At 40.8% G+C, this 14,644-nt stretch overlaps 1 protein-coding gene and 2 pseudogenes across 6 annotated transcripts; all 3 read left to right on the top strand.

The window, feature by feature from the left end:
• Positions 1-799: 799 nt before the first annotated feature.
• LOC103649105 (polyamine oxidase pseudogene) lies at positions 800-2,036 on the top strand (annotated as a pseudogene). The gene is made up of 5 exons (NR_161188.1): positions 800-915; positions 1,013-1,101; positions 1,195-1,308; positions 1,392-1,657; positions 1,749-2,036. The product of NR_161188.1 is annotated as a polyamine oxidase pseudogene (transcript).
• A 535-nt stretch (positions 2,037-2,571) lies between these two features.
• LOC103649104 (cellulose synthase pseudogene) lies at positions 2,572-3,325 on the top strand (annotated as a pseudogene). Its single transcript, NR_161187.1, has 2 exons — positions 2,572-2,898; positions 2,979-3,325. The product of NR_161187.1 is annotated as a cellulose synthase pseudogene (transcript).
• A 1,095-nt stretch (positions 3,326-4,420) lies between these two features.
• On the top strand, positions 4,421-14,404 carry LOC103647333 (uncharacterized). Of its 4 annotated transcripts, none has more exons than XM_008671877.3 (12): positions 4,421-5,010; positions 6,121-6,250; positions 6,342-6,444; positions 7,651-7,774; positions 8,668-8,724; positions 8,918-8,956; positions 11,093-11,173; positions 11,337-11,384; positions 12,344-12,394; positions 12,484-12,552; positions 12,784-13,032; positions 13,485-14,404. In XM_008671877.3, the coding sequence occupies exons 1-12, from the start codon at positions 4,819-4,821 to the stop codon at positions 13,737-13,739; spliced, it is 1,398 nt and encodes a 465-aa protein (XP_008670099.1). In that variant the 5' UTR covers positions 4,421-4,818; the 3' UTR covers positions 13,740-14,404. The 4 variants fall into 4 exon arrangements, with proteins under 4 accessions (XP_008670099.1, XP_008670098.1, XP_020404060.1 ...); XM_008671876.3 differs by having other exon boundaries at positions 8,659-8,724; XM_020548471.2 differs by lacking the exon at positions 8,918-8,956.
• Positions 14,405-14,644: the final 240 nt, after the last annotated feature.

Genomic DNA, 14,644 nt, shown 5'->3' with positions numbered 1-14,644 from the left:
TTTATGTTTGGGCAGGTTATAATGTTTTTGCCTTTTTATCTATTGTAGAGACACTTTCTACACGAAGCAAGCTTTCTATTGGTGTTGTGTGTCCATACAATGCTCAAGTTAGAGCAATACAAGAAAAGGTTGGGAAGGCCTGCAGGAGGAATGATTATTTCTCAGTGAAAGTAAAATCTGTGGATGGTTTCCAAGGCGCGGAGGAAGATATAATTATCATATCAACAATCAGGAGTAATGGAGCTGGTACAGTTGGGTTTCTATCAAACTTACAGAGGACTAACGTGGCTCTAACAAGGGCCAAGTAAGTTCTGCACCGAGCATTTAAATTTCACTTCAATTACTTCATAATCTTTTATCTGGTGCATGATAATAAAAACTGTTTGTAAACCTTTGTTGTACATGCCCAGATTGGGGAAGACTTTACCAACCCTCCATCTGCGCGACTACTTTGGACAGAACATAATCACCCAATTGCATCCAAATTTGCAGAAGATTAAACTGAACAGGTTGTATGTCATCCAAACACTAGCAGTAACGGACATAAGAATGTTTTAGGAAGTTTCTTTTATGAATATTGTTAAAAAGCAGGAGCCATCCACCTTTATTTCCTTCTTTTCTCCATGTCCAAATTGTGATACTGCTGGAATAATAAATTTGATTAGAAATGACTTCGAAACTTATCTTTTCTTCTCAATATGATCAATAGAACTAAACTTGTACTTCTGAACACATTTGGTACTTAAACATTTTTATTTCATGTGTTATCTTTAATGAGATAAAACATATCTTGTCTTCATGTCAGGCTCATGCGGTGAAAATGGGAGAAAGCCACACACACCATCTGCTATTGTTATTGGTGGTGGGTTTACAGGTCTTGCTGCTGCTGATGCGCTCAGAAATGCATCCTTCCAGGTATTTTTCAGTGTTACTTCTTGTCATGTTTGTGTGTTGGTGATGCAATCATATTTATTTGAGAAAAATGAAAAGATCCTTTTGTGATGCATTTCAGGTTATTCTTCTGGAATCTCGTGATAGAATTGGTGGCAGAGTTCACACTGACTACTCTTTTGGGTTTCCAGTCGATTTGGGAGCATCTTGGTGAGTTCCATTCTTTTGAACTTTCACCATGTGCCCAAAAGTTCATCTTGAAGGAATGCATTGAGTGTTTTTTTCATCATTTCTATTGAGAAGGCTTCATGGCGTCTGTGAAGAAAATCCCTTGGCACCAATAATTGGAAGGCTTGGACTTCCACTGTACCGCACAAGTGGAGACGATTCTGTGCTGTTTGATCATGATCTGGAGAGGTAAAACTTTGCATTAGGCTGAATTGTGCTTTGAGAGATGATGGGGGCTAATGATGGCCGCTAACTTGTTCTATTGCCTTCAGCTATGCACTCTATGACACTAATGGACGTCAAGTACCACAGGAGTTGGTAGAAAAGATTGGGAAGGTGTTTGAGACCATACTGGAAGAGGTATTCCCCCCTTTCAATTAGTGGTGTGTCAGTGCCTGTTGATTTTAGGTAGTTTCTATTATTTGATTTACCCACAACACTTCTGTGCACAGACTAGCAAATTGAGGGAAGGAACCAATGAAGATATGTCTATCGCAAAAGCCATTGCAATTGTTATGGATAGAAATCCACAGTTGAGGTTTGTACTAATCTACTTCCTGCCTTTGTTCACTGTTCAACACAAACATACCAGTCATTTTAACAGTGGGTTTTCCATGTGTTCACTACAGGCAAGAAGGGATTGCTCATGAAGTTCTTCAGTGGTATTTGTGCCGTATGGAGGGTTGGTTTGCCACTGACGCAGATTCAATTTCACTACAGGGCTGTGATCAGGTATGTTTCTTTTTCTTACAATCTGGCCAGTATACTTGCACATTGTGAAATTATTGTGCCTTATGCATGATAATGTTGATGGGATGCAGGAGGTGCTGCTTCCAGGTGGCCATGGCCTCATGGTTCGTGGATATCGTCCAGTTATAAATACTCTTGCAAGAGGCTTAGATATACGTCTCAACCATAAGTATGCATAATATATCCTTTTTATTATCAATTTGTATTCAATAGTTGTAGTTTCACTTTCATCAACCATTGCTCCAGCACCGACCCTTGTTCTTTGTTCTTCAGGGTTTTGGAAATTGTTCGCCACCGGAACAAGGTAGAGGTTACTGTAAGCAGTGGCCAAACGTCCGTTGCGGACACTGCAGTGGTCACTGTTCCCTCACCTTGGAAAAAGGGCAGAGCAGGGAAAAAGGGCAGCAGCAGCTGTGGCTATGAGGACAAAACTGACTGGGGAACTGAGGTAATGACTCCTGAAGTTATAACTTTGTAACATCAGTGTTGCTGATGCTTGTGCTATTACTTGCTAAGAAATGTCGAGATATGAATTGATGTTTCCTTGTCTGGTTTGCTCATAAAACCTTTGATTTTGTGATAAATACCTAATCTGTTGTTGGAAATGATATATTTGTTATTGAATTGAAGAGAAAGAAATGTTTATTAATTGTAAGTCTTTAATATGGTGCACTGCAGATTGGGTGGATCTATTGTTCTGTTACAGAAGACGTTCTCACCGGATTCAAGATGCATGCTCGAGGCTGGCGATCAATCTACTGCATGCCTAAGCGACCAGCTTTCAAGGGATCTGCTCCTATCAACCTTTCGGATCGTTTGAATCAAGTGCTTCGGTGGGCTCTTGGTTCCATTGAAATTCTTTTCAGCAGGCATTGTCCCATATGGTATGGCTATGGAGGCCGGCTTAAATTCCTGGAGAGATTTGCTTATATCAACACAACAATTTATCCACTCACATCAATCCCGCTCCTCCTGTACTGCATATTGCCAGCAGTTTGTCTTCTCACTGGGAATTTCATCATCCCAAAGGTAAAGCGCACACATTAATGTACTGTGCAGGAAGATTTGCAAAGAATTGATTCTGACTGCTCTTATTTTCTCGAATGCAGATTAGTAACCTAGAGAGTGTTTGGTTTATATCGCTCTTTATCTCAATCTTTGCCACTGGTATCCTTGAGATGAGGTGGAGTGGTGTTGGCATTGATGAATGGTGGAGGAACGAGCAGTTCTGGGTCATTGGTGGTATTTTCTGCACATTTATTTGCCACTGATGAAGAAGGTGATTTTGCCGAGCTCTACATGTTCAAGTGGACAACGCTTCTGATCCCACCAACCACTATTTTGATCATCAACCTGGTCGGCGTGGTCGCTGGCATTTCCTACGCAATCAATAGCGGTTACCAGTCATGGGGACCTCTTTTCGGGAAGCTCTTCTTTGCGTTCTAGGTGATTGTCCACTTGTACCCCTTCCTCAAGGGCCTCATGGGGAAGCAGAACCGCACACTATGTCTTCGCATGTTTTTTTTGAATATATATTTTTTATAAATAACTGCAAATATAGATGCTGTTGGATTTAGATCTAACGGAGTAAAATATCTGCTTACACGTTTTCACCTATGTAACCATTATATATTAATATTTTGTATGTTGTTGTAACCCATCCCCACTCTTAGACCCTCATTAATGTGAACAATAACAAGGAATGGATGCCCAGGAATCAAGCTCATGCTGCTTAGGTGTATGGGAGGATAACGAGATGTGTAGTGCTCTTCAAGTGTGCAAGTGCGTCTATGAACTGTATGGTTCTTTGATTTTTGTTGTTCGCTGAGGTGCAAAGTAGGAAGAAAATGCGGCCCTAATCTTACAAGCGGGGAATGTATCATTTTTTGGTGCAACTAAAATATGTGGTGTTATTTTTTGTGTACTAACAATTTGTTGAATATTTTGTATACCGTTGCAACGCACGGGCATCTACCTAGTAGATCTTAAGGCTATAGATCTAAATACAAAGGAAGCACAATCCAAAGACCGTTAGTACAACATCAATGTTAAACATTTTTAAAATACTTTTTTTATTTCTTATATACATACACGCATACACGTATATACGCTCCTATTGGCGAGATAAGGTTGTAGTTGCCGTATTATTATTGCACTCTGTTTGTTAAACGAGATGCATGAAAGATAATAAGGTCCTGTTTGTTTATCTTATAAATTATTATTTAAATTAAATTACGATGGAATGGTAGAAAGGTAAATATCACTTTTGGGATTAATAGCTTATTTTAATTTATTTATGATGACAAAGTGACAATTCACTCCTCTACTATTTCACCATAATTCAATTTAGGAGGCACCCTAAATCTATGCGTTTCATGCGTGGCGTACGGCGGTGGAAACCTAAACTACAGTACAGATACAGATGCAGCAAAAAATACAAATGTTTAAATTGGTAAACTTTTGCAACTTTTGCGGGTCAAGTTATTTCAGAATTTATTTTAAACATACTACTACGAATACAAATGCAACTACGTGTATGCCCGTACGGATACGTACACGTACAGTTACTCAACCGCCGCTTCGGGCCCGACCTGTCTCCCTCTCCCGGCCCTCGACGCTCTTCCTCTTTCTTCCTCCTCGCGTCCTTCTTCCCTCGCTTCCGTTTCCTTTCAAACCCTAAGTCCGATTACCCGTTCAAAACCCTAATCCTAGCTCCCCAGCCTCCTCCCCACTGCGTCCCCACACTGCTCCGCGTCATACCTCGCGACTTCCGCGCCCCCGCGCGCCCGGCCCTCCCACTCGGCCCTCGCGGACCTAGGGTTTCTCCCGGGCCGGAGCTGCTCGTTCGTTCACTGCCTTTGGGCGAGCCGGTGCGGGCGGGTGGTTGGGCGAGGAGGTGGTGGGCGGAGATGAGATGAGGTTGCAGCGGCTGTGGGGGCGGTGTGAACTATGAGTAGGCTCTCGTTCAGGCCGCGGCCGCTCGACATCCATAAGAAGCTCCCCATCCTCAAGTCTGTGCGGGAGTTCGAGGATGAGGAGCCAGGGGTCGCGCCGCTTTCTTCTGCGAGGGCTGGGGTGCTGCTGCGGCACTCAGGAACTGAGCTCCCCGCGTCTGGGGCGAACAAGACGACAGAGGGCGAGGTATTTTGCAGCTTCAGTTTGAGCTTCAGCAATGTTAAATGATGGACCTTATTACCTCATAGTGTTTGTTTCTGTGTTGAAGTGACATGAATTGAGCTTTCTTCTGTGCTTGAATCCTCATTTCACCAACTAAGCTTTCACAATGTGCGTCATGTGTCTGTACTGTTTGCTGTAGTTGTTGTCTTAGTGACCATAGGCCCATAATGAAAATGTGAAATGAAACTATGAAAGGGACCTGATTAGACTGCAGGTTGTAATATCATGTAATCACTCCAATCCTAATGATGTTCGGACATGCCAATTAAAGTTTACTAGCATATCGATAACATGCAGCGTGACTAAATTTACGTGGATAATGTAACAAAGTATCTCTTAGGGCCTGTTTGGATCCTATGAGTTGAAACCAATATGTAGAAAGTGCTTCCCATTTCATTATTAGATTACTTTCCAGCTCCTCTCAATTCTTGGGAACCAACCATGGCCTTATGTTAAAATTAGCTAGAAGTAAGGCTTTTCTGGTGGAATGATACAGGCTGTATCCTTAATAGCTTGTTACACACATTTCTTTATGAACCTATCAATACCACTCACCTTTAGGTCCAAAGAGTCGTTAGTGAAGTTGTTGCTGTTCATACTTTCATTTGTGTACACCACATTTATAAAAGGTCAAACCTTTATCAATTAATCTATTTTGAACTCATTGTCTGGTTCTCTTAACTGGAATTTGGATACACATGGGTTGTTATTTTTTGGACAATAGTTCAGATATTGACATATTGTACACTAATTTGTTGGTGCGCATTTCCAACAAAATTATTTTTATCTCCGTCTAATTGAAACAATAGTGATGTTTTATTGTGCCCTTTTTCTTAAATGTCTTGTCCTTGGAAGAATTCAAAATCGTTACTTTGCTAGGTTTATCTGATTGTATATATTTCTGATCAGTTTAAATTATGTATGGGCTATTCTGCTGTTACAAGAAAACATAGTCTGATGTGGGCTTCTCTAACTCCCTCACCTAAACCAATATGTCCACGGTACATCTAGTGGACTGCTACTATTTGTTTCAAAGGATGCTGGAAAAAGGAATTATATCACTCTACTCTGCAGGGAAGTCAAGCACCCAGTAAGAAAAATGCCCAAGAAATACCTACACCGCAGTTTGATGCTGTGGACACATATGAAAGGGACTATACTCGCACCTTTGCACAACCGACATCTTATATACGTGGAAGAGGAGGTTTCTTTCTTGTTACTTCCCTGGGGATGCATTCTTTTCTTGTTAAACTTACACTATTATGTTTATTACTAAGAGTGCTCAATATCTGCAGCCAGAGCTGAGATCGGTGAATTTGTCGAGTATGACCTGGACAATGAAGATGAGGAGTGGCTTGAAGAATTCAATAACGAGCGGAAGAATATAAACCCTGAAAAGTAAGAGAACACTATTGAACTAGATAACTTAAGAATATATATAAATTAATAAATACATTGTCTTAAATAAACTGGTTGACTTGTTAAAGGACCTAAGGATGGAATTTAACTTGTGGTTAGAGTATACACCATGTGCATAGAATATTAGAGCGAACTTGAGACTTATGGACCACTTCTTCCATTCTAAATGTTTTGTCTTTCCTAGATACATTGTATTTACTATGTGTTTATACAGTGTATATCTAAGTGCATAGCAAGCTATGTATCTAAAAAAGCCATAACATGATTTCGAATGGAGGGACTATATGTTTTCAGGCTATTTTAATTTTGTCAATTGAGGTCGGCATATCCAACAACTAAGCGTTGCAGAGATGCATATGTTGCGTTGGATATGTGACTACACAAGATTGGACCGAGTGAGAAACGATGACATACACGATTGGCTAGGAGTAGCGCTAGTTGAAGAAAAGCTTATTCAACACTAGTTGAGATGGTTTGGGCATGTCCACCGGAGACCCCCCAGAGGCACCAGTGCACATAGGCGTCATAAGATGGGACAATAATGTGAAGAGAGGTAGAGGGCGGCCAAACTTGACATGAGAGGAGGCAATCAAAAAGGGACTTGAAGGAATGGAATATCCCAAATGAGTTGTATTTGGATAGAAGTGCTTGGAAAGAAGCTATCCACATGCCTGAACCGTGATTAGGCCTTTTCCCTTTTAGTTCTCTCAAAAGCTTTTTCCCCTCCCCTTTCTCTCTCTCTCTCTCTTTTTGGTGACTTCTTGTTGGGTTTCAACTCTAGCCTACCCCAACTTATTTGGGACTAAAAGGCTATGTTGATGTTGTCAATTGAGGTCGGCTAGAGCATCTGGCCCTACTTAAGAAGATGAAACATGTTACATGATTGCCACTTGTTACCACTTTCTTTGTTTTTGATATGGTGGTTATAGAGGCATATTGTGAAATGGAAGTAGAATAGGTTTAGTTATCACTTGTACAGCTGTACTATTTAGAATATTCTTAGTGATTACATAATATTGGTATGGTGTGTGGTGATATTTTCTCTGACCATTTTCAGGAGGGGGGGTGTAGTTCAGATTTCAACTTCCTTTCCTACGTTCAATCGATTTTGTGCAAAAGAACAGTTTGCCAATATTTTTATCATTTGTGCCATTATTTCTATATTTAATTCAACTCCGTTCACAGGTTGGAGGTCCTTCTATTCAAGTTGGAAGTTTTGGACCACAAAGCTCGTGAAAGAGCAGGAGCCATAACACCAACTTTCATAGGACCAGTGCCAGTCCTCTTGCAGCTAGATGCTGCTATAGAGGTAAAACCACATGCTAAATGGAAACTTTAAGGGGATAACTTAGTTAGCATGCAGATTATATTTCATTTAGTGGATCTTCATGATATAGCAGCATCGTTCATACCATATACGTCAGGTATGAATGCTTTTTTGTTTGATGTTTATGTTAGGATGTATAATGTACTGATGTTTGATGTTCAGCGTCCAATATTTGTGAAAACACTTATGCATCAAATTCAAAACTCCTATATTTTTTTTCAGTGTTGTACTCTTTAACACAGCAGTACAAGATATTTAAAACAGAAGTGACTTTGCTGTTTATTGAAAAATATTGGTGTTTAATATGGCATACATAATCTAAACTTTGCGCCCCCATTATGGATTATCAAAGAAATTTTGCAGCGAGTAGAATTATGTGGGCAACACTGTTAGTTTTTAGTGTGTGCGCCACCATGGATTTGCTTACTAATGTTTGCGGATATTAAGTTAGATGAGAATAGTATGTCATAAATCTGCAGGGTCTCTAGTTGAGTTGGTTAGGTGGTTTGAGTAGCACTCACGTCCTGAGTTCGACTCCCCGTGGGAGCGAATTTTAGTCAGGGGTTAAACAAATCCCCTTCTCTGCCCATGACAAAGCAGTCTAAGGTTCAGCCATGGTGTGGTTGTTCTCGCATGGGCTACGGTGCCGCTGTGTGTGGGTGGTGTAGAGGTTCGGAGTTTTTCTCGACCTGTGTGAGAAGATCTTCCTCTTAATTCAATGCTTGGGGGGCTGTCCTTACCCCCTGCAGGCCGAGTTTTTTTATTCTTCAGCTCTTCTTTGTCTCTAGATTCATGGGGAGGGCTACCTTATCATTATGTTGTTCTCTTTCAATTCGAACAGTTATTGACCAAGTGCTTTCTCTTAGGCTTTGCAGTACTTGTCTGTTCGATATGCCATTTTCCAAGCTGTATATAACTACTGGAAAACAAAGGTATAAGATGCAACACAAGGATTTCTTAGTACAAGCAATGTTCCTCTTTTAGTTTTTGTAGCATGAGTTCTGTCATTGACTTTCATATCTTGATTTCGCTGTACATTTTCATGTCTGAAAACTTCATATCTTGGTTAGCCTTTAAATGAGAAACTTGGCTTATGGCTTTCATATTATATCTTTTATTTATTAGAGGGAGCGATGGCAAAAACCTATTCTTCGACGTTTGCAGGTCAGCATATTTCTTTGGTATATCTTAGTGACTTATCTCAACTTCTTTAAGGTCCATGTGGCCCATACTATTCCCATGGCAGACTGCCTATATAAGTATATATACTCTGTAATCCTCTATGGATAGTTATTCTCTGTCAATTTGCCACTTGCATGAGATACTAACTGCTCATTGGTTTCTGCTCCTTTTTCCTTTTGGCTACACGTAATAGCATTTAACCTAACCGGCCAATGGAATGGGATCGCATGCAGCCATGCACACAACTGCACAAGCGAGCAGTCCGCCCACCCTGACGCACCTGGGGCCCACTCGTCCCACCACGTCTGTTTTTTTCCACGGCTACTCCACGTATGAGCACATGCACAACGCTTTTAAAAACACCAGCCGCTTTGACTGGAAGCGCATGGACCACACGACCATTTTTTTATTCATTTCTCCGTCGCAGAGACCACTCTTTTCAAGGAATGCAGCAGTTTTGGTCGGCTTTTTTCACGTCCTTATCTTTTCGGCACGAAGAAACTGGTCCTTATCTCCACGAGGACGCACGCTGGACAAGGAAAGGGCGTAGCTGGTGCACGCAAGGCCAAGCGGCCGACACCGGATAAAAGGGGGGGGTCAGTGCCAATAATCACGGTGCCGACCCCCTGCCACGTACGCGCCAGATCAGCACATCTGAGTGAGACCTCGGCGCCATCTATATTGGCGCTGAGGCGTGTAACCTCGGCGCCAATGATTATGGCACCGAGATAAGGGTCCATTTCCTGAATTCAAACTGAAAAGGGCGTAGTTGTGAAAAACCTTTCGCAAAAAGGGCTAAAAAGCAAAAAAAAACGCGGTTATGCCTAGGCAATATGGCATGACTAAAACCTTGTGTCATGTGATGCCTGGGATATGCCTCAATAGTCAAAAACCATGAACGTGACATTGCAATTATACTCTGTAATTCTTGTCAGCAGCCGTGGCAACAATTATGTTCAATTGTATATTGTGCATGGCTGTCAGAGTGTTATGTGGAGTCGCACTACCCGAGAAACTGGTTTGAAATCCTACGATGAGTGGTCCCTCTTTTAATATCTTTTATTAACTGAAGTGACAAGCATATGATATGAGTCCATGATACATGTGTGACAAACTTCTAGTTTTCGTAATGAAATTGAAATCACATGTTATAACAGCATGATAGCAGTGCAGATGTTGGATTAAATTTTTGGTTGGATGAGACTCCTAAAAAGGCAGCTTATGTTTGGCTTGCAAAGTGCCGACTTAGCGAAAGAGCTTCTAGGTGAGTTGGTTAGGTGGTATGAGAAGCACTCCTCAAGTCATGGGTTTGACTTCCCGTGGGAGCGAATATCAGGCCGGAGTTAAAAAAAATCCCTGGTCTGTCCCACAACAAAACATAGATCTAAAGCCTGGCCCTAGTCGTGGTCGTTCTCACATGGGTTACGGCGCTGCTGTGTATGGGTGGGGCAGGGCTTTGGTGCCACTGTGTATAGGTGGGACATGGGTACCACTGTCTTCTTAATTCAATGGTTGAGGGCTGCCTTACCCCTCCAGTAGGTCAAGTTTTTTATGTAGATCTGACTGGCCCTTATTAGCAATGTTCACAACTTGGTTATTCTTTTTAGCATCTCAAGTGAGATGTAAATTGTGCTGCAATTTTTAGGTCAAGGGTTCTTTTGGGTGATTAGTGACGAGCAGTTGTGTGTGGTCTGCTGGCACTTTTTGTTGTTGTTCTTCTTTTGCGTACTGCTGTTTTCATGCGCAGGAGGCTGCAGTTCTGTGCGCAGCAGGAATTGGTGGTCGTGTTTTGCCTATTTTGGCATTGTACTTTGGTCCATTTTGGACTGTTTTCTTCTCTTAGTTTAATGATGCGCAGCTCTCCTGCGCGTTCACGAAAAAAAGTGAGTTGTAAAGTGTAGCACACCTTTTTCTCCAAGGAATTAATGAGACTCATGGAGTATTTTGAGGAAATAAAATTGATGAAATTCACGCATACGGCCGAACCATAAGCAAATGTTAAAATTTATGACAAACCCATGTGCTTTGTTTTGGTGAATCGAGTTATGATGTTATAGTATGTTTTTGGTCACTTGCTTGCGTCAGCGTTACTTCAACTAATTGACTGTTGTTTTGCAGCCGCCTCCACCAGTGAATGATACAAATCCATACAATGTCTTCAGACCAAGAGAAAAGGCCCATCGTCTTCATACAAGAAGGGTAGGTGGCTTGATACCGGTGATTTAATGTAAAGCTGCAGCTATTAATAGAGAAGCTCAAATTTCCCCCTTTTTGAATTTTACATTCTGGTATTAGCTTTCCCCCATTCAAACATGAGGGCTGCTTTTCCCTTTAGTCTCATAATTCTTGCTGCTTTTTACAGATGCAAAGAAGGGAAAACAGTATCCAATCATTCGAAAAACTCCGCCTGGTAAGCAACATTTTTTTTCTTGTGGTTATTATATCAGTGAATCATATTAATGTTGTGTTGGTATTCCGTCCATGCCAAATATAAGGCGTGTTTTGACTTGAGGTGGACTTCAAGATTACACTTTGACGGCAATGTTTTACTATATTAGATTATTTGTAGAACAGAATTTTGATCATTAGAAAGTATTGGTAAATACAAATCCAATGCAATCACTTTTGCAGCACAAACTTATCTTATTAGACTAATATTTAGTCAGCGATAATGAAGTTTCACTTCTTAAGTATGTGCATGTCTTATATCTTGGGACAGAGGGAGCACATAAGGAAAGCATTAATCCTTTTTTTAAATGCAGAAAATGTAAGTTGGATATTTTGACACAATGGAACATATTGTCTATTATAATATTATTACATCCCTAACTTTGTGGAATCAACACCTGATTATTTCTCCATGATTTTCATTAATTCCTTCAGTTATAATTTTTGTTTCTAGGTGCTCACTAATTAGTTGTGATCTAGTTCTTTAGCTGTCCTTTTGTGTTGATGCCACATGGAACTTTTCTTCTGTTTTTTAACAGAACTCATACAAAGATGATCAAAAGGGAAAAGGATAATTCTACTTTTTCATAATAATAGACAGTTATGGCTAACAATAGTCTGGTAATTATGTTTAGATTAGGAACTGTATTCCCTTTATTGAATTGGATGATTACATTTAGTTTAGGAACTGCGCCTGCATGGAGAATTCCCTTTTGTTTATCTGCACTAGTTTTTGTGGTACCTTTATTTTATGTGATGCAGTTGCGAAGTTAAGGAGTGCATGCATACATATTTAAAATCTTTAAAACAATTGTTTTGCATGTGTCTTGATATAGGTTGAAACTTGCACGATCTTGCAGGTGCTACATGATTTATGCTTTTTTACTGCTTATGATGCTAGCTTGAAAAATTTTATATCAGGTGCGACACAACTTGGAGCAAGCAAAAGCACTAATGGATGCTTTGATTAAGGTTGGTTCATGCGTGGACTGCCTTGTAGTGTATTTCTTTAGAATTTCTAAACACTTCTGTAGATATAGTTACTAACATATGGTTTACAGAGGGAGGAGACAAAGCGGGAGGCCATGGAATGCCAGGTTAACCTGCAACGCGTTCAGATGAAATATAAGGTTGGTTCATGTGCGAGCAGAAGTGTCTGAGTAAATTTAGTAAATACATTTTCCTTATATTATGGTCCACTAGTTACGATTAAGGATTCATCAATGAGTGATATTATGTTCTGTCCAGTTTTAAGATTCTCGTTAAGTACACTTTTTTTGCCCTCGTCTATTAGCTTTCTAACTCTGGGTACAGTGGTACCTTAGCTTCTTGTGGCCTCACTACATTTTTTTCTGGTTCAGCATGAGGCCCAGCTTGTTGAGGATAGGACTACCTTGTCTGGCTTCCAGCAAACTAACAGCAGATTTGAATCGAGTGATGATGATTATGCGAATTCAGATGACACAACAACTGAACAACCATATATACGTCCAGCTGTTTTCCATCCTAGGTTTCCTGCTAACAAGCTATCTGTGATCCCTCCACTTCGCATAAAGCGTGAACGAGAACTAAAAAGGAGGACTCAGCAGAATGGCTGGGCATTTAAACGGGTATGGTGTCTCTCAGTCTCCCCTCTTATCCTTTTCGTATCGGTGACCACCCCAAAAAAATGGTGTTAAATATGTGTTTCATGGTAACCCCCACTACCCCAATGATTTTAATCAGCATAATTAAGTAAGCTATTAAGTTCTGTTTGAATTTGTTTACAACCAAATTTTATTATTTTGTTCCAGAAAGACATGGAACTTGAGCACACATGGAAAAAGTACAAAATAGAAAAAAACATGACTGAAATCCAGTGAGGAACTGGCCAGATAGAGTATTCTCTGGTGGACACCCAGATTTTTCTTTTTTCAAATTAATCTTTTGGTGCCCTCTAGGACATTGAGCATTTAAATGCCATGTCCAATTGTTAATTGGAATGGAACATGGCGTAGATTGGAAAGGCTCCAGTTGCTGTAGTCCCCTTGTTAAGTTTATTTACATTGGTCTTCAAATACAGGATCCTGAGGAGCCAGTATTCTTATTCACAAGACCTCTTGATCCGGAGAAGTTGATCGCAGCAGGTATCAAGCCACCACCAGATCCTCCTATTGAGAATGGTGCCACATCGCCACCATTTCGGTGTCGAGGTAGGATTGGACGAGGCGGCCGCATCATCTTTGATCGGTGGAATCCTCTTCTCCAGACACCAATTGACCAGGAGACCTCTTATTATGTGCCGTACGGTCACAAGCCCCCCTCACCTGAAGGTTAAAGCAGTTTTTCACATGCACATAGTGCTTAATGTCACTGGCACAGCTATGAAATTTTTGAAGCCCCCGAGCAATTGGCCCTTGGAGAGCCCATTTGTGACTACCTGAGTTGTGAGTTCAGTGGATCTGATGGAAAGGCAAGAAGGCTCCTTGATAAGCAGCAGCCTCAGTGGAAGATTGAGAGTGTATTGTGGGGGTATATTGGGGCTAGCATTTCTTTCTCAGATGTGGCTTGGTCATCTTTTTTCATAGCTGTTGTAAAATTATTGCAGTGTAGGTGAAAGAGTAGATTTTTTTTGTCTAATCTTGGCATTTAGGGTCAGTATTTATATCATGCTCTCTCAATTGATTATTCATTTGGAGTAGAGGAAATCATTCTCGTTGCTACGCCCAGCTTTTCTGTATAATGCTTCAACACCTTGTTGCATGTATTCAACTAATGCGCACACGTGTATATACTGTAACTCGATGTGCATTGGCCTTTTGTGGCAAATGTCACTAGTCAGTAGGTTAGGGAGAGAATGGTAATGGAAGGGGTTCGACAATGATATTTAATCTGTTGTTGAAATGTTGCTGCGCAACTCAGCTCTTGTAACTGCACAGATTCAGTTTTTTTGTTGTGTAACACAAAGTCAACAGACAGCTGGTCATTATCAGGACTGTTATATGTTCTGATTCTTCCTGATAACACTTCGTTGGAGAATTGCGTTGAATGCAGCAAGGGTTCATCATGCTCGTGTGTTAGCAACAATGCGACCTGGTGTATTCAGAAGAATAGGCATGTTACAATTAAATCGACTCAGTTTCTGTCAATCTTGCCCATGCTCATGTCAGTAGTCAAGACAGCTGAAATGGTATTGTTTTGAGCTGTTTGTCTGTAAGGTCATTTCTGCTGGTGCTCATGCCT

This window comes from Zea mays, chromosome 2, assembly GCF_902167145.1.
Source record: "Zea mays cultivar B73 chromosome 2, Zm-B73-REFERENCE-NAM-5.0, whole genome shotgun sequence".
NCBI lineage: Eukaryota > Viridiplantae > Streptophyta > Magnoliopsida > Poales > Poaceae > Zea > Zea mays.
This window is presented reverse-complemented; position numbering and strand designations above follow the sequence as displayed.

Excerpts from the sequence above, each read along its gene's own strand:
- LOC103647333 (XM_008671876.3), top strand. The coding sequence starts at position 4,819 with ATGAGTAGGCTCTCGTTCAGGCCGCGGCCGCTCGACATCCATAAGAAG. Across the intron at positions 5,011-6,120 it reads ACAAGACGACAGAGGGCGAG|GGAAGTCAAGCACCCAGTAA; the intron begins GTATTTTGCAGC and ends TCTACTCTGCAG. Across the intron at positions 11,385-12,343 it reads CATTCGAAAAACTCCGCCTG|GTGCGACACAACTTGGAGCA; the intron begins GTAAGCAACATT and ends ATTTTATATCAG.